Source organism: Equus asinus, chromosome 23 (genome assembly GCF_041296235.1).
Source record: "Equus asinus isolate D_3611 breed Donkey chromosome 23, EquAss-T2T_v2, whole genome shotgun sequence".
In the NCBI taxonomy this organism is placed as follows: domain Eukaryota; kingdom Metazoa; phylum Chordata; class Mammalia; order Perissodactyla; family Equidae; genus Equus; species Equus asinus.
In genome coordinates, this window is record NC_091812.1 from 26,911,857 (window position 1) to 26,931,931 (window position 20,075).

Genomic DNA, 20,075 nt, shown 5'->3' on the forward strand with positions numbered 1-20,075 from the left:
TTTCCCCCAGTGGACATTAAATATTCATAAAAACAAAATTAACCATATCCTGAGCAATAAAATAAGTCTCAACAAATTTCAAAGGATTAAAATCAGAGTATGTTAACAGACTACAGTGATACTGAAATAGAAATCAATAATAAAAAGATAACCAGAAAACCCCTAAATATTTGGAAATTAAGCAAAACCCTTCTAACCCCTGCATAAAAAGTAAAAATGAGAAGACATTTTAAAACAGAATAATAAAAATAAAACACATCAAAACTAGTAGATGCAGTTAATGCTGTGCTAGAGGAAAAATTATAGCCTTAAAATTCATACACTAGAAAAGTTTAAGGGCAGAATATCCATTATCTAAGCATCCATCAAGAAGTTAGAAAAACAGCAATTTAACCCAAAGAAAATATAAAGAACAACAATAATAATGAAACAGAAAACAAATGTATAATAAAGAGAATCAAGCAAATGACATCTTGTTTCTTTGGAAAGATTGTCTTTGTTGGGCTCCCTTAAAACTATATGCTGACATTACTAAATCGTGGCCAGAAGGATGTAAGCAGAAGTGGTATGTGCAACTTCTGGGCAGTGCTCTTAGAATGGGCATTCCTTTACCCCTTTGTGTTCTCTCCTTATCACCACCACTCACCCTCAACAAACTGCAAAGTGGACACACTGTAAACTATCTTTGAACAAGCACATTAAGTTATATCCTAGGAATAGGAGAACAAGATGGAAAGAGCCTGGTTCCCCTACATTGTACAAGCCATTTTACCATGTTCCTAGAAAGAAAAATGTAGTGCTACCGTGCTTTAGCTACCTTTTTAGGGGGAACCAGGGGTACCTCTTGTTACAGCAGATGAATTAATATCCTAACTAATACAAAATTTCAAACCTAGAAGTTGGCACTGCTGCAACAAAGTCAAAAATATTTGTGACTGATTTAGTAATTGGACAGACAGGGATATTTCAAAATAAAAAGCTGAATACTCTAACAATGCTACAGAACAACATTTGGCAAAACTGCTACTGATACCTAGAAAGGCAGACCATGTACTTAAAAAAAAAAAAAAGCCTAAAACTTTAGCCAGACAGGTTTGGAATATTTAGAATGTTTCAGTATATTAGCTCCTTCTTTCTGCTGTTTGCAAAGTCCTATAGGAGAAAGGAAAACACTGAGGAGACTCAAGCTCTAAAGAGGAGCCTCAGCAAGAGATAAGACTGTGGCTCTTATTCCTTCTCTGGCAATTCTCATTAAAATCTGACACAGGAGCCAGCCTCTGGCAAAACAAACAAACAAATACATTCAATTTACAGATGTTGCCTATCCCACTCCCCCAAACCTACTGTTAAAATAGCCTTTACTAAGTCAGAAGGAAGGAAGGATAGGCAGAATACAGAAACTAGTAAATAAGATAGGAGTTTTGTGGCAAGAAAAAAACCAATAAAATAATAAATAATAGCTTTGGTTATGGTTACTTACACATTAAACTACCTAGATGCAAACTAATCTAAGAAATTAAGGATTGCCAAAGAAATGAGTATCCGACATGCAGAAGCCTGTTTTTATCAACTGCTAAAGCAATCTCCAAGTAACCAACTCAGTAGGAAGTAAACTGTCAAAGCAGTGCAGTTCCTGCCTCCCCACAAATAACAGCCAATTCAGATGTGTCTAACACAGAGGATAATGGTAAAGGAAAAGAATCTCTCAGAGGGGAAAGCGAGGGACACGTGAGAAAATGGCAACAACGTTCTTCCAAGAGAGCAAAATGGAAGACTCCAATATGGGCTATACAAGGAACTTATTCCATTGCCAGAGCTTAGAATTTTCACAATTCCACTCAACAGGATATGACAACTGTTGTGGACCAGCGACTACCAAGTGTTTCCTATTCTTTCTCTTTCTGAATGGGTTTTTAAACTGCAATTATCCTGTCCTTATGCCACCGTTATACAGTGGTTGTGGGTGTGGTGGTGAAGTGTGTGTCTACTGAAAAGTGATAGCTTATTTGTCTATTAGCTAATAGATTGCCAGACCAAGAAAAGCGACATGCAGACTCCACAAAGAAATCTATCATATAAAGAGCCTGGACTTTGAGATGAGATTGTAACCCTTGACGAGGAAGTGAATATGTTCTATGGGTGAGAAAAGACAAGTACGGATTATTCGTGTGAACAAGGGAAGAAAGCTTTGAGTGCACAGTGGGAAGCACCTCTAGTCACTTGATATCTTTCTCCTCTTCTTCTACAGTTAGAGGTTTTATCTGAGCACAAGGTAGCTCAGGAAAAAGACCACGTTCTCCAACCTTTTTTGCAGATAAGTGTTGTCATACAGCTATGTTCAAGACAAAAGGATGTGAATAGAAGAAATATATGTAAAATTTCTAACTCATAACCTAAAAGAGAAACAGTATGTCCTCCATTTTCTATTTCCTCTCTTTTCTTAGTGGTGAGACCAGCCTTGCAAACTAGGGAAACAGTCTGTCCTATATCCTAACCAACATATATGTACTTACTCAAAACAAAATTATAGCTTATATTTCTATGTTGATAATATTTAGAACACCTATGTTTCTATTACTCCTGTAGAAGCCTAAATATTTTTTTTCTTTTGCTGAGGAAGATGAGCCCTGAAGTAACATCTGTTGCCAATCTTCCTCTTTTTTTTTTTTTAAAGACTGGCCCTGAGCTAACATCTGTTGCCAATCTTTTCTTGGTGTTTTTCTTCTCCCCAAAGCTCCTCAGTACATAGTTGCATATTCCAGTTGTAGGTCGTTCTAGTTTTACTATGTGGGAAGCTGCCTCAGGATGTCTTGATGAGTGGTACTATGTCTGCACCCAGGATCCAAACCGGCAAAACCCTGAGCTGCCAAAGGAGAGTGTGTGAACTTAACCACTCAGCCACAGGGCTGGCCTCAATCTTCTTCTTTTTTTGCTTGAGGAAGATGAGCCCTCATCTAACATCTGTGCCAGTCTTCCTCCACTTTATCCGTGGGATGCCATGACAGCATGGCTGATGAGTGGTGTAGGTCGGCACCTGGGATCTAAACCTGCGAACCTGGACCACCGAAACAGAGTGTGCCAAACTTAACCACTACACCATGGGGCTGGTGCCATCCTAAACATTTTTGCGAGTACTAGCAGTTAGGTAACTTGAGAAAGATACCTTTTAAGAAATGAATTGTAGTCAGAATTATGAAAAGGAGGAAGGCCAAGAGGTTACTAGAGAGTAACATAGAAATGTGAAGTATGTAAACACAAATGGCTGAAGGTTCAAATAAGTCACATGGAGAAAAGCAGAACCACATATCTGAGCAAAAATGTTCAGATGGGAGAAAAAAATTAAAAATAATAAAACTGAAAGAACATAGTAAACAGCTTGTAGAAACTCTTAAAAGGCCTAAGAGCAGTGTGGCACTGGCATGGTTAGAAAGTCAGAGCAAGGTCTTAACGGAGTCAAGATGAAAGCAGCTTCTTAGTGCAATTAGGCCACAAATATACAACACAGTGAGGAGCGACTGGAAGAATGGAAGAGTTTCAAAGCTGGTATATTAATAATCTAGATTAGGTTCTCCAAGCAGAAAGAAAGGTATTTTACAGAGAAACGTTACGAAGTATGTAGGTAGTTTCCTAAAGTGGTATATACTAAATCCAAAATAGTTTACAATTAATTATTTACAAATAATTAAACAGTAAACTCACAGTAGTGATTTTGCCTTTTCTCTTTACTGGAAGAAATGGGCACGCTCTCACTTGGAGATCTTTAATGGCAGCAGTCATTGTATTGTTTTCAAGGTCACCTAACCAACAAATTTCACACTGTGTTGTAATGACTAAGGCAGGAGCATCATTTCTTGTCATATCAGCCACAAACACAATTTCAGGATTTTTAATAATAATATTAATTTCCCACTTCACTGACTCCTGTATAGGTACTAAAATAGAAATGAAAATAAATTAGTGTTTTAAAATATTTATAAATCTTTATTATATAGATTATTTGTGAATAATTTATTATTTATGGGAAAATGTTATTTTCATTCTAAGTAAAAAGTAATTAAAAGAATCTTAGATCCCAAAGGAAACTACTACAACTCTTTCACTATTAGATTTGAAGAAACTATAGCCATAAGAACACTTTAAAATGTGGAAAAAATCGCCACTATTTAATGGCAGAGTTGGAAACTAATCCAGTTTCCAATTCTCCACTTGACACTCTTTGTACTATATACCACAGTGAATGAAGTATGTAAAAGATACAAGAAACTATAAACATAACAAAAATAAAAGAGTACTTTAAGTTAAAATACTATCTTTAATTATGAAAAGGAGTGGTCAGTTCATTATTCCTCCAGTTTGTTTTCTTCTAACAAATTCAAATTATTGCCTGCAGAGAAGTACAATTACTTATTATAAGTCTCATAATTTTTGAACCCAATATAACTTCACACCTTAAAAAACATGCAAAATGCATATCTTAGCAGAAAACACATTTAAATTTTCCCTTTACCTCTGAAAAATAAAATTCTTTATTAATTTACTTAACCTCATCAAAAGAAGGCTAATCAATTTAAGTGGTATTGTAACACTTCAATAATACAGGTATTCAATATTTTAGCCAATAACTAACCTTCTTCCTTAGCAGTCCATGTTTGGACACTGGTTTCTACAGCAGTGCCCGTGGTGTAAGCCTCAAGAAAGACATTTGCAACTGTCAGCAGAAATTCCACACTTGCACAAATGTACGTTTCTTGAAGGACTAAATCAGTCACCCAACCATCTCTGACTCTTCTATACCTTACATCCATCATGTCCTTTTTGTCAAAGCCAACTGTCAGTCCTATCATTCTGAAAAACACAGTAATAACAATTCCTATGAGTATCATAAATAATCAAACACACTAATAAAACTCAAAAGACTTCTATCCCTTTCATGACAGCAAACCAGCATTCTGAAGTCATTTCTCCCAGGAAGATCACAAAGTACTCCAAATAACAGACTTATAAACTTCTGGAGCACAACTGATTCATAAATTTGGAAGTGTATCACTGAGAAACTATCAGAATCTTGAATCTCAGCATATTTTTTCTTCTTAATTTTTCATGTATTTCCCATTACAATCTGCATGGATTAATAATAATTTAGATAATATAGATGAATGTAAAAAGCAGTTTAATCATGCTGATTATTTCTATTTAACCAATCTATCGACCATCCAGCAAGAACAGCACACAACTGGACCAGGACATTTTACATGCTGACTGAGAACAATGACTCAACTGAACTGAAGCTCTAAAGATCTTAGGATGTACCCAGAATATAAACATGTAACTTTGGGAAGAAGTTTTATAAAATACATCAACCATTTCTGAAGTAAAAACTGAGAACACTATTACCTAGGAGTTGCCTTCTTGACATGAGGCCTTTTATCATCTAAAATACAGTTTTTTAATGAGAAGGAAGATGATGTCGAGTCATCTGAATACATTTTTAAAGTACTTATAATATTCTCCAACTTAAATTCAGCAAGCTTCAGAGAAGGATCACGAACATCTCTAAAGGAAGTCTGTGGAAGAGGAAATCAATACAAACTTTATGCAAAACATAAGTCTAAAGTGTATTTTAAGCTAAGACCTACCACATTCTCTTATCTCCAAAGGGTTCACTAATGAAAGGCCAAAAAAATATTAACTTTAATTAAAAAATTCATTTTTCACATCACTAGCTATAGGAAAGATCTCATTTTAAAGAGAAATGGTTAAAATTATTTTATTGTTAAAGTGAAAAGACAAGTAATTTTTCTCATAGCAACAGATACTCCAAAATATACATGAAATATTAACAGTTGTTATTTTAATAAACATTGATCTACGTAATTTTATCAAGAGAAAAACATATTTTCTTCTTCAGCTTACCTGTTCGGGGCCTGGACTATACAGTACCATGGTGAGATAATCAGTTTTGAAACTCATGTTTAGTGTTGTCTTAATTTGAGAGGCACGTGAATGTACTTCTACCACAGCAGCTGTCACTACAGTTGTTCCTTGGAAAAATTACAGTTAGTGAATGCAAGAAAAAAGTCAGGTCAGGTAGAACGCATTAAAACAGCCTTGGAATAGGTATAACAGAATTATTAATTAAATGGGTATAGTATAATGTTATTCAAAAAAATTAAAAAGATTAGAAGATTCAGATGTTGCACTCAGTAACTCCTGGCTTATGATTCTTCCCATGATAACTTGGGAAAATTAAACACTTTGTGTTTCTGTTTCCATTTTTGTAAAGTGGAAATAATAGAACTGACCACTGGGTTTATTTTGGGGGTTAAGTAAAATAGCATGTGTAAAATGTGTGCTAGAGCACCTGACACACAGTTGAATATTCAAATTTTACTTAAAAAACCTAAACCAAACAAGACATTTTGGGTGACATTTAAAAAATTGTCTCATTTAACAGAAGGATCCAAAATTCATTCTTTTCTACATTTTACATTTTGAGTCAAAGTATTATATGTATGTGATACATATTAAATGGGCTTATAACAAAAACACAGCAATTCCTGATTCTTGGTCTACTCAACACTAGAGACAAGTACCACCATGCCAGGTAACTTATTTTTAATTGATGCAAAATTTACATCAGTGAAATGTAAAGACCTTACTGAACAAAATGTATACACCCATGTCACCAACACTCCAATTAAGATACTGAACATTTACATCATTTCAGAAAGTTCTCTTGTAGCCCTTTCCAGTCAATCCCCAACCTCCTCACCATTCTAATTTCAATCACTGTAGATTAGTTTTGTTTGTTTTAAAATTCCACATAAATGGAGTAATATAACATACTCTTCACATTTGGCCTCTGAGATTCCTCCATGTTGTTGCACATGTCAGTAATACAATCTTTTATGTACTTTATGAAAATGCATTCCATAAAAATACATTGTATGAAAATAAACAACGTATCCATTCTAGTATTGATAAGCATATGGGTTGTTTCCAGATTTGGGCTATTGGGGACAAATCTGCTATAAATAAGTCATTTTGTGTATATATGTTCTTATTTTGGAGTGGGGTGAGGGTAAATATTAGGCCTGGAATTGTTTGTTATAGGGTAAGTATATGTTAACCGCCGAACTCTGTGTCAAAGTAGTATTTCACATTCCTAACAACAATATGAGTTTCAGCTGTTTCACATCCTTGTCCACATTTGGTGTTGTGAGCCTTTTAAAATTTCACTACTAGGGACGGCCCCATGGCGGAGTAGTTAAGTTCACGCGCTCCGCTTGGGTGGCCCAGGGTCTCACCAGTTCAGATCCTGGGTGTGGACGTGGCACTGCTCATTAGGCCACGCTCAGGCGGAGTCCCACATGCCACAACTAGAAGGACCCACAACTAAAATATACAACTATGTACTGGGGGGACTTGGGGAGAAAAAGCAGAAAAAAAAAATTCACCACTTTGATAAACTGAAGTTTTCCTGAAAAATAACTAGATCAGTAGCTTTTTAATTTGCTTACTGTCCATTTAACATATCATCCTTTCCCAAGTATCCAAATCTTTTGGGCATTATTTTGTTTTTTAAAGTTGTTATTGATTTCAAGCACTTCTCATGTTTTCCAGCTATAAGATCAGATACGTGTATCATGAATACGTCTCCCAGCCTGAGGCCTCACTTTTCACAATCTTGATACTATCTTTGATGAGCATAAGTTTAAAATTTTGATGAAATTCACTTTATAAAGTTTTTCTTTTATGATTAGTGTTTTTTTATCTACCTAAGAAATCTTTGGATATCCCACGATTATGAAGAAATTCTTCCATGTTTTCTTCTAGAAGATTAAAAGCTTTAGCTTTTAAATACACATCTTTCATCCATCTTGAATTAATTTTTGTGTATAGTATGAAGGACAAGGTTCAATTTTTCCCACATTTATCTGACGTTATGACAGTACCATTTGTTAAAAAGTTTATCCCGTCCCTGTTGATTAGTCTTCGTTGAAAATCAGTTGACTCTACTTGTGTGTCTTCTATTTTCCGAAAGAGTTTGTGTAGCACTGGTATTATTTCTTACTTAAATATTTAATAAAATTTACCAGAGAAAATTCGATTCCTTTAATAGACACAGAGCTACTCAGATTTTCTATTTCTTCTTATGTCAGTTTTGGCAACTTGTGTTTTCTAAGAAATTTGTGCCTTTCTTACAAGTTGTAGAATTCATTGTCACAAAACTATTCATAATTTTCCCTTATTATCTTGGTAGTGATCTAGTAATCTATTTAATTCTGATATTGGTCTTTTGTTTTCTCTCTTTCATCAGTCTTGCTAAGGGTTTATCAATTCTGTTAGTCTTTCCAATGAAAACAATTTTTGACTTTGCTAATTTTCTCTACTGTTTACCTGTTTCTCTTTCACTGATTTCTACTCCTATCTGTATTACTGCCTTCTTTTTATTTACTTTGAGTTTAACTTGCTCTTCTTTTTCTAGTTTCTTGAGTAAAAGATTTGATCTTTGATTTCAAATTCTTCTTTCCTAATGTTATCCTTTACAGCTAAAAATTTCTTTCAGCAATACTTGAGTTGCATCCTACAAATTTTATGTTTTATGTTAATTATCTTTCAGTTTAAACAATTTTCTAATTTCTCCTGTCTTTTCTTTTTCGACCTATGGGTTATTTAGAGATTGTTTAATATCCAAATATTTCAAGCTTTGTTGACATCTTATTGCTACTGATTTCTAATTTAATTCCAGGTGGTCAGAAAACTCTATGGCCTCCAAAATGGTCTATTTTTGTGAATATTCCAGGTTTTTTTGTCTGTATTCTATCAATTATTAACAGTGGTGTGCTAAATCTCCAACTATGATTCTGTATGTGCATTTCCTCCTTTAGTTCTATCAATTTTTGCTGCATATATTTTGAAGCTTATATATATTACATTTAAATTTATATACATGTAAATATGTATACATTTAAATTTATTTTATCTTCTTCATGAATTCATCCCTTTATCATTGCTTAAAAAAAAAACCTGTAAAGAAACATTTATGAGACAATCAGGAGAAATATGAAGCCTAAATAGATATCCTTATGGTTTAAAGGAAGTATTGCTAATTTTTTAGGGAACATGTTACCATGACTATCTTTAAAAAGTAAAGTTCTTACTGCTTACAGATAAACAGCAATTAAAGATATAACATCTGAGATTAGCTTTAAAATAATCTAGTGGCGTGGGAGTAGGGGGAAGAAAAAGAAGAGAGTTATAGCAGTAATAAAAGCACCTACGTGATACTAATTGTTGAAATTGGGTAATGGGTACAAGTGGGTTCATTACATTATTCCTTCTACGTTGATGTATTTGTAAAAATTTCTGGAAGAAAATAATAATATATTTAAATGTTTATTTTTGTTCTATCCCTTTTAGACCTTATCTTTATACTCCTCACTATTGAAGTTCTTACCATTTCCTCTACCTGTTCTATTTTCCTCTTTCCAGCTTTAGTCAGTTACGTCTTCACTTCTATGTTAACGGGGTTAATAACATTTACATTCTTATTTACATAGTAAGTCTTCTATGTGTTAACTATGGCCATGTAATAATTTTCAACGAAGAGACTAATAGTTTATTACAATACTTCCTCTGCTGCTACAACATCACAACTAGTGCATCTCTCAAAAAAGACTCTCTTTTCACATTATAACAATGGTTCAAAATCATGCAAAATTTAGTTCACTTCACTTCTGTATCAGAATATATAGAAGAGATTTCTCTCTTCTAAGGAACAGAAAGCATGTGTTCCTCTTCATATCACTTATGCAGTTAGTTAATTCCTCACTCTACATATTATATGGAATTTATTCTATTTTTCTTAAGACATTCTTCCACTTATTTTTTCTTAAAGCATTCTGAATCCCTCTTTAACGAAAAGAGTACTTTCTAGCCCAGTAACACAGATAATTTTGGGATTCCGTTTCAATGCACTCCTGGGTGGGCCCACTGTTTTTGGATCATAATTATGTTTTCCTCTTTCCTGGATTCCTTGTTTGTTTTGCTAGAATATATTTTCAAACTAATTTCCTTAGGAATGAGTATAAAGGAAGTAAACTTTGAGTCACTGGAAATCTCAGAATTATTGTGTCTTCACATTTGGATGATGGTTTGGCCATATATAGAATCCTAATTTCAAAATCATTTTCCTTAGAAATCTGACTATATTGCTCCATTGTCTTTTATCATCTATCCAAACTATCCCATCCATTTTTCGTGATAAATGTGATTCCAATCACTTTTTTTCCAAGTCCCTAACAGGCAGCCTGTTTCTTTTTTTTGAAACTAAAAATCTTACCTTTGTTGTCCTGACATCTCATGAAAATGTGTTTGCATGAGGAATCTTTACTTATCCAATCTGCTTGAAACTTGGTAGATTCTTTATATTCCAAGAATTTGTTCCAATATTTAGTTAGCCCTGGAGAGTTTTCTTCTATTATTTCTTTGAAAGATTCTCTTCTTCCATTTTCTCAGTTTTTTCTCCTAAAATACTTATTATTCTGAAATTTGACCTTTTGAACTAAAGCTCTCTCCCTCCTAAATTTTATCTCATTTTCTGTCTCTGTGCTTCTTTTTCCTCTGTGTCATGAGAGATTTCATTAATCACATATATTCTAACCCCATGCTTAGTGCACTTGTTTTGTCTCAAAGTTTCAGCAATCATATTTTTGGTTTCTAAGAACTCAGTTTCTTATCTTGGCAGAATGAAAAGTAATGATGGCAGGATTCAGTTCTTATATTCTCAAAACTCGCTGGTTATGAATTAGAGTTTGTTTTCTGTTTGTCTATATTCTCTTCTGTTCCCTGAATTATTTCTGTTTCATTCAGGAAATACTATTCTGTTTATCTTGGTTTCTTTCATGTATAGGTTCTTGTCATTTTCTTCATATCTGATCGTTAATATTTAACAATAAAGGACTGGATTTGTTATTCCAGCTATTAAGGATGGGGTTTCTTGTGATGTTATAAATGTAGGGTTGTTTCTGTTTTAGGATTCTCTCTGACTGGAAACATTGTATAATATCTCAGGACTTTGCAAGAGAGGTTCTTGTGGATCACCAGGTTGAGGTAGGCAGGTTTGGAGATCCCCCAAAAAGCCAGAATGAGGAGAACTTTATTCTTGTGAACCAAAATCATCCCATCAGCCTTAACTGACCCAATTCTCTGTGTACTCCAGTGTTGAACTTAGGACCCAGTGAGGTTCCACATAGGACGTTAAATCCAACACTGGATGCAGCCTTGTTCTGAGTTATGGTTCCCTCTGCCCTGTTCCCTCCATCTATCTTCTAAATATTTGTTAAAATCATTTACTAATGATCATCTTTTGATATCTCTAATATTTTGATATTCCTAATATCAATTAAAATACATATTCCATCTGGGACATATGCTGCACCAGGAATAAGGGAGAAGCGTGGGATGGGGAGAAAAATTGAAAATAAGGATCTTTATGGAAGTTGGGATAACAAGAATAATACTAAGGAATTTTGTCACAACAGGACTAGGAATCTTAATTCAAAGAAAAAACAATCAACAGAATGACTAATAACAGACAATTTAGAAATATCTGAATGGGATTAGCTAATTAGAAAAGATTTAAAAATCTTGTTTTACCCAAAACTAGAACTACAGAATGGAAGGAAAGAAGTAAGGTAGAGGGGGTGGGGAAAAGAAAAAACTAACCTAAGGTTAAGAACATACCTCCTGAATGGGATGAACTAACTCCACTAGCAACAGTATGCTGATCTTTTACTCCTACAGGTGAGGCACTATCACCTTCTTCATACCATATATTGCCATATAATGTTTTAAAAATAGTTGTTAAATCTTCTTGACTAAGAATGAACTGTAAGAAAATAAAATAAAATTTGCTTACTTTAACACTACTTTCATACAAGAAAAATGATTGTTTCATTTCACTTCTCTACAAAACCAATTTTTTAACTCATTAGATATTTCTACTAACTGAACATTCAGTTTTCTAAATGACCATGTGATCTTTAGTACTCTGTGAAATACAAAACTAAATGAGATGCCAATATTAATGAAGCTATGAATCATGAACTTCCTTGTTATGAACGTACCAATTAACATAGTAATTTTAAACCTTTAAAATGAACTTTTGTCTTTCAGTATTCAAGTACTTTGTATTTTTTTGGTTAGTAAGCACCTCAACTTACAAATACAGAATAATCAAAAATAATACATTTGTATAATAAAAAATAGTTCACAATGTGTTTTACGTGAATTATCTGAACCTTACAAAAATTCGAGGTGTAAAGATAATAATCCTGATTTTATGAGAAACTGAGGCTTAAATGGTTAAGTATCATGCTTAAGTCCACTTACTTACTTAAAAACTAACTCAACACCCCATGTGTTGTGAATTTAACCTAAAACCACCAGCCTAAGACCTGTCTTGAAAGCTGTAATGGTTAGTTTTATGTCAAATTGGCTGGGTCACAGTACCTAGATAATTGGTCAAATATTATTCTAGATGTTATATATATGATATATAATATATATGATGCAGCAGACCATCTACAAATGCCCAGCTGCCTTCTGGGGCAGATCCATCAGAATAAAATTGGGTCTTCCTCTATCATGATGCACCTGAGTAGTTAGCAGCTGTTGCAGCCCACAGGGGTGGGGAGTATGGTTGGAGGGCAGGACACAGATGGACCACATATTTGACCCCTCCTGGACCTCATCCTCAGCATCGGGGAGAAGCTAAAGTCAAGTCCTCAAGAAGACAATCTAACGCATCCAGACTCACATACACACACACATGTTCTATTGGTTCTGTTTCTCTGAGAACTCTAATACAACAGCAATTGTGTAAACAACAACAACAACAAAGCAAACAAAAAAACCTATGAGTTTTAAATTGACTTGTTTAATCACTTCAAGGGGATAATTTTAATGCCACAAAATTTAATAGTTTTATTTGCACCAGCTTCCTCTGACTGTATTTCAAAGGTGATATACCAATTTTAAGATTAAGTCTACGTGTACCTTATTCATGCTACTTATGTTGTTTTGTTTTTAATTTTCATTTCTTTATGACACTTATTTTGCAATTATGATGCATCAGGGTATTGCAAAAATAGTATGTTAATATAAATTAATGAATTGAAATTAAATATCACAACTTCTAAACCACATCTTTCAATTAGTATATGTATATTGAATACCCCCCCAAATACAAATATTAAATCATTATTCTCCACTCTTGCCAACAGCTATGTGTAGGAAGTGTGAAGAACCACAAGGATCCAGGACCGTTGATCTGTGGCTCCTACATGTCAGGACAGGCTGTGTACCCCCAATGTCTAACAAGTCAGAAATCACAAGATGCAGCACTTTGTCTGAATACATTAGAGTAAGTGATTCCAGCCTCTCTCTGATGCAGAGGATGATGTCCAGGAAGGGTCAAATATGTGGACCCGGTGGGCTGCAACAGCAGCTAACTATTCAGGTGGATCAGGGTAGAGGAAGACTCAATTTCCTCTGCCCCAGAAGGCAGCTGGGCATTTGCAGATGTTCTGCAGCATCACCTCAACATGCTGCATAGATTCTCCCTGGAGAAGAGTGAAGGAAAATGGTGTCCCTGCCGCTTCACACATATCTGCCTCATGACTGGGCCCAGTGGGGAGTGGATCTGCCCAGCATGCCGGGAGGAATATGTTGCTTATGTTTTATAAGTTTCTATCTGTTGTCTCACCAACACAAAAAGACTTCATTTATTTATCTTAAGAAGATACTTTCCACCTGTAAGGAGCCCATATGATCTGATACACTAAGAGATTAAAGATTTTCAGGTGAGATCATCATTTTAAATTCTAAATATACTTCTGAGTTAAAAATCTGAAATCTTCAGAATGATGGTTTTCCCTTTTTGAGTACAACTTTTATAGGGAGAAAGAGAAAGGGAAACTGGGGTCGGGGGTAGGAAGAGAATTTGTTAAGTAGGTTTCCTCAAGAAACCTTCCAGATACAGTATATGTTGCTGTCACTTCAACAAATCCTGTGATACAGTTTTGACTTCATCCAGTCAGGAGGGAAAAATACGAACTTGCGTATAGTTACATTAGAAATCTGTGACGCAATATCAACTAATAGGGGGGTAAATTTAGGCCTAAGGTACTGACCCATTTTCCATTTTCATCTTCAACTTTTCCATTCTTTTGGGACCTTCTCTAGGTTATTTCATATATTCCCATGGCTTTAAATACCACCTATATGTTGATGACTTCCAAATTATTATTTCCAGCCTGTACCTCTCCACTAAGTTCTATATTAATGCATCCAACTGACTACTTACAGTACCATGTCTAACATTTGTTTCCTTCATGGAATTTACCACACTTTATAGCTATTTTAATTATGTGCCTGTGTACTTTTTTACTGTCTAACTACCATGCCTCTGGACCATCATCACCAGCACTCCCTGTATTAGACTGTAAGCTCCATGAAGCCAGAGACAATGTCACAGCTTCTTTACCACTGTATCTCCACTATCTAGCACAGGGCCTAACACACAGTACACACTCAAATATTTGTTGAGTGAATCAATAGAGAACATTCAATGAATTCTAGGTTAATATAGCTTCTATTTCATTCCTGACCAAGCTGATTAATATATAATTTCTACACCCCAAATGTCTTATATCCCCAAGCAGTATTTTTAATCAACAAAACAAAAATCAATAACCATCCAAAAGTTACCTCCATAGGCTTTAGTTGAGCATTTACATTAAAACAAGGAACTTCCTGGTACCACTCCCAGGACAAATTTCGCTCAACAATCACCTCAAGATTTAATGGCAGTAGTAGATCCAGTACTTCTTGATACGCATCATTAATAAATTGAGTCCTATAAGTACAGATAAAATTGTTTTGAACTATTTCATATAGGCTCATATACTAAAAAAATTAATCATTTTATATACAATTGTAGAAATCAATAATTTTCGTGTCTGATGAGAAAAATAAAATCAGGCTTTCCATGTCAAAATGAGAGATGTTCCATCCCACTACAAATACAGGTGACTTTCTCTGTGCTAAACTCTTCCATATCGCAGAGAAATGAGTTTTTAAAATAAAATTTTGCAACATGTTAAGTGCCAAAACTATACAAGTCGGATAGTAAACCCTTATAATGAGAACTATCTCGAGATAATCCGTAAACATCCATTATATAAGACCTTGTTACAAAACATTTTAGGGGCCGGCTGCGTGGCCAAGTGGTTAAGTTCACACACTCCAGTTCAGCGACCCAGGATTTTGCTGGTTCGGATCCTGGGCGAGGACCTAGCATCACTCATCAATCCATGCTGAGGTGGTGTCCACACACTAGATCTAGAAGGACCTCAACTAGCATATACAACTATATACTGGGGGCTTTGGGGAGAAGAAGGAAAAAAAATATTGGCAACAGATGTTAGCTCAGGACCAATCTTTAAAAAACAAACATTTTAATTCACTGATTTAGATATGTAGCAGAATATCACATATCCCCTTACTTTATAAAAAACAAACTTGCACCATATGAAATTTCTATTTCCATGGACCAGAAATAGTTGAATATGGACAATTTCATATTAAGTCGAGCCATCTTTGCCTTTCCAAGTACTTATAAGGACAGGACTGATGCTTAGGAATGATAAAAAATGTAGTAGGTTATTGAATCCCTTTCAAGTGACAATGTGACCACAGAAGCCTCACATTCTACCTTCAAATGACAATCTCAAAGTGGTACTCCTAAATAATGTACTTACATTTTAATTGGCAGAAAATCTCAAATCCTTTAACTAGGGTATGAAGCTATGACTGTAGAACTCTAGGATAACTTACTCAGTTGGAGAGAAACAGAGGAGTCATCAGGATCTCACAGAATGCCTAACATCATACTATTTTATGAATTGACTATAGACTGATGCTATACTTATACTTGCATGCTTGCAATCTCAACTTATTGGTAACAAGGAATCTAAAAGCCTTATAAGGGCATACTACATATACAATTTTAATGGGTACCTATTACAATATATGGCTATACCGTAAGTCATTTAACCAACCTTCTATTGTTAAAAAATTATGTTATTTCTAATTCTTCACTGTAATAAACAATACTTGGATCATTATCTTTGTACATATCTTTGAGTAAATTTCTTCCTCTGGACAAATCGCTAGAAATTTTAACTGTTATGTCAAAAGATTACTTCCTCTGGAAAAATTTTCCTTATCAATACTACCTAACACCTGGGGTAGATACCTATGTGCTCCCACAAGTACCTTGAACTTTTTCAATCATTCTATTTAACATACTGTATTTATTGTCTTGTTTATAGCTTCAATTAGAGTGAAAGTTTCATGAGGGCAGGGACTATGTTTATCATATTATTTGCTGTATTACCAGTACTTGGCTCAGATGATTGCAGTATGTCATGTACTATACACTTATTTGCTAAACTGCATTCAAGAAACTGGATCAGGGGCTGGCCCTGTGGCCAAGCGGTTAAGTGCACGCACTGTGCTTTGGTGGCCTAGGGTTTCGCCAGTTCGGATCCTGGGCAGAGACATGGCACCGATCCTCAAGCCATGCTGAGGCGGTGTCCCACATGCCACAACTAGAAGGACCCACAACTAAAAGTACACAACTATGTAGCGGGGGACTTTGGGGAGAAAAAGGAAAACTACAACCTTTAAAAAAAATATAAACAACATATGAGAGCATCCATCTCCCTGTACCCTGATTGAGAAATATTATTAATATTTGCCAAATTTAATGGGAAAACAACAGTATTTCACTGTATTAATTTTCATTCCTTTGATTACTGAGGTTGAATATTTCTATTAGCTGTTTATTGGCTATCCTTGTTTCTACAAAGAATCACTACTCATGATCTTCACCAATTTTTCAAATTATCTTTTTCTTACTGGTTTAAAATATTTAAGGATTTTTATCTTTTGCTTAAGATGGTGTTAATTACCCCATATGCTAGTTCCCTTGTAATTTTGTTTTGGTAATTAATATTCAGAAACTTATATTCTCATACTGTCAAAGCCAATCGATATTTTTCCCTTACCACTTTTTTCTTCAGTGCTTAAATTAGAAAGTTCTTTTTTACCCTATTACTGATATTTATATGTTATTTGCCTTTAGTTTTTTGAATAGTATTGAGATAATTCATGTACCACACAATTCATGTGCTTTTATTTTTTTTTTTATGGTTGTAACTGGCAGTATGCTTGGGGGCCACTCTAAACAGTGAAATCACCAACAAAAAGCCCCCAAATACGGGCCAGCCCTGTGGCTAAGTGGTTAAGTCTGGACGCTCCGCTTTGGCAGCCCAGGGTTTCACTGGTTCAGATCTTGGATGCAGACATGGCACTGCTCATCGGGCCAGGCTGAGGCGGCGTCCCACATAGCACAACTACAAGAAGGACTTATAACTAGAATATACAACTATGTACTTGGGGGCTTTGGGGGAGAAGAAGGAGGAACCAAAAAAAGCCCCCAAATGCAAAAAACATGGCATGCAAAAAGGACATTTGTTTAGAGCCAGCCCTGATGGCCTAACGTGGTTAAAGTTCGGTGCTCTCACTGCCCTGGAGGCCCAGGTTCAGTTCCCAGGTGTGGAACCACACCACCCATCTGTCAGTTGCCATGCTGTGGTGGCAGTTCATATGGAACTAGAAGGACCTACAACTAGGATATACAACCATGTGCTGGGGCTTTGGGGAGGAAAGAAAAAAAAAAGAGGAAGATCAGCAACAGATATTAGCTCAGGGCAAATCTTTCCTGCAAAAAAAAAGAGAAAAAAAAAAAAGAAAAAAAAGACACTTATTTAGAGTATGAGAGCTGAAATAAGAAGGCAGAGCATCACCTTGTTTCAGACCTCTGCTGGGAACATAAGCTTCGGGAGACCCAAACTTCTTGCAGCTCTGCACATGTCCAAAAATGACTACAGAAGTGCCATGAGTAGCTTTTGGGGTTACAAATAAGTTTTAGTGAACAGGCAAATTCACAAATATGGAATCCATGAATAATAAGGATTGACTGTATACATATGAATATATATGAATAATGAGGATACACACACAGTCAATTGCTGAGCTTTCTATTCTGTTTCACTATTTTAATTATTTTAGTTTTATAATACATTTTTGTATTTAATGCAACTTAATATACTTTAGTAGTACTTTTAATGTTATGATTCCCCTATGCCCTATATCTCAATTTTTTCTTTCAAAAAAAATCTTTGATATATCTTGTCCCCTATTTATATTTCCAGAAAAACTTCACAACAATTTTCAAATGCTTTAAAAAGAAGCGTGTTGTGATTTTTACTGAGATTGCATTAAATATATAAATTAATTTAAAAGAAACTGACATCTTAGGTCTAGGAAAATATTCTCTCTACATTTACTTAAGATTTCTTTCCAGCCCTTGGTTAAGTTTCCTTAGAGAAATATTGTAAATACCTTCTAAAAATTTTATAATGCAATTAAGAGCTTTGCAACAAGATGATTTTAATAGAGGTGGTCACAAACACGAAATACTTGTTTTTCTTTATGTGCTTTCAACAAAGCTGTAACTAAATTAAATTTTCAAATGTCAGTTATGTTAAAATTATTTCAGGGAAAACTGGTTATACTCTATAACTGAGTAATTCTATTTCTAGGAATTTATCCAAAGGAAATGAATTATCCTCAAGAAATGAGTAGAAAAATCACATAAATATTGATGAACAAAGATACCAATCATCATTATAGTGTGATTTATAACAGCAAAAAAATGGAATCAACTTAAATTTCTAACAGGCAAATGGATTTTTAAAGGACTATAGAATGAGATATTTAGAAAAAATTATGCGCTCAACATGGAAAAATACTTGCAGCATATTGTTAAGAGAAAAAAATTTACAATCTAAAATACACAGTATAATTCTTATTTTACTTAAACATATGTGCAGACATAATGAACTACAATAAACATAGCAAATTAGTAATAGTAGTTATCTTTGGGTGGTCATATTGTCAGCAATCTATTATGTTCATCCTAATTCATTTTACCTACTTCTTCAATAAAAAAATAATTCTTCTTGGTCATAAAAATAATAAATATTATCATTTAATGCTCTAGAGATATTTGGTGAACTCTTTTAAAAACAATCTATTTGTAATGTAGACTTACACCTAATTTACATCTACTATTTCTTGAAATCAAGCAAAATGTGATCAAATATAGATACATAAATATTCTATTTTTAGTAAATTCAGACTTTTACACAGTTTAAACTCCAAGTTAAGGAGCCATCTAAAGCTTAAAATTATTACTCTATATCTATACTATATTATTAAGATAGAAGTCTCTCACCTCAACATTTCCCTGTAATTTCTGAAATCCCTGGACTTGGCTGAACAAATCATTCTACAGATTCCAATGATACTAAATGTATCATTCATTTCTTATCTTAACTGAAACCTAGCTTTCCATGGAGCTCTATTAAATAACGGCCGATTTATCTTCAACACCTTACCTTTCTCAGGGTTGAGACAGAAATTATTTTTCTTAAGTTGCAACAATGCTCCTCAACTCTCCTATTTCTTTATGAGTAACATCATCCAGGTTGATCACCTTCTACTCTTTCTATAACCTATTAACAACTAGCCAGTGCTTATATTTGAAGACTAGGAGATTACTGAATGTCCAGCTTATAAAGCCCTCTCTACATCTTTTACTCTATCAGTACCCTCTTTAATTTCTTCTCTCTCCATTATCCATCAACATGACTCTCAATAATTAAAATCTCATCCCACTATTTTCAGCCACGCCTGCTTGTTAAAAATTCAGTCTTGCCTGAATCCAACTGACTGACTATTGGATTTCAAATACCAAATATCAAGTACTACATGGAAAAAAATCATGTACTATTAATTCGTAGTTAACAACATCAACAGGACCTTCAATGCTGCCTCAATACATTCTCCTGGTTTCCCTCCTATCCCTCTGCCTACTC

The 20,075-nt window shown here is 34.5% G+C and overlaps 1 protein-coding gene across 7 annotated transcripts in view; it reads right to left on the reverse strand.

Moving 5' to 3' along the window:
* Positions 1-20,075, reverse strand: part of VPS13A (vacuolar protein sorting 13 homolog A) — a 231,748-nt gene that overhangs the window by 89,723 nt on the left and 121,950 nt on the right. For all 7 annotated transcript variants that reach the window (XR_011497472.1, XR_006525972.2, XM_014832544.3 and 4 more), the window contains 6 exons: positions 14,776-14,923; positions 11,749-11,893; positions 5,914-6,041; positions 5,395-5,564; positions 4,628-4,845; positions 3,700-3,932 (listed from right to left, as the gene is read on the reverse strand). Coding sequence is in view for 5 of the 7 variants with exons in the window: in XM_014832544.3 (XP_014688030.2) it covers positions 3,700-3,932; positions 4,628-4,845; positions 5,395-5,564; positions 5,914-6,041; positions 11,749-11,893; positions 14,776-14,923 (1,042 nt within the window). In the remaining 2 variants the exon portion in view is untranslated. The remainder of the gene's footprint in view (positions 1-3,699; positions 3,933-4,627; positions 4,846-5,394; positions 5,565-5,913; positions 6,042-11,748; positions 11,894-14,775; positions 14,924-20,075) is intronic.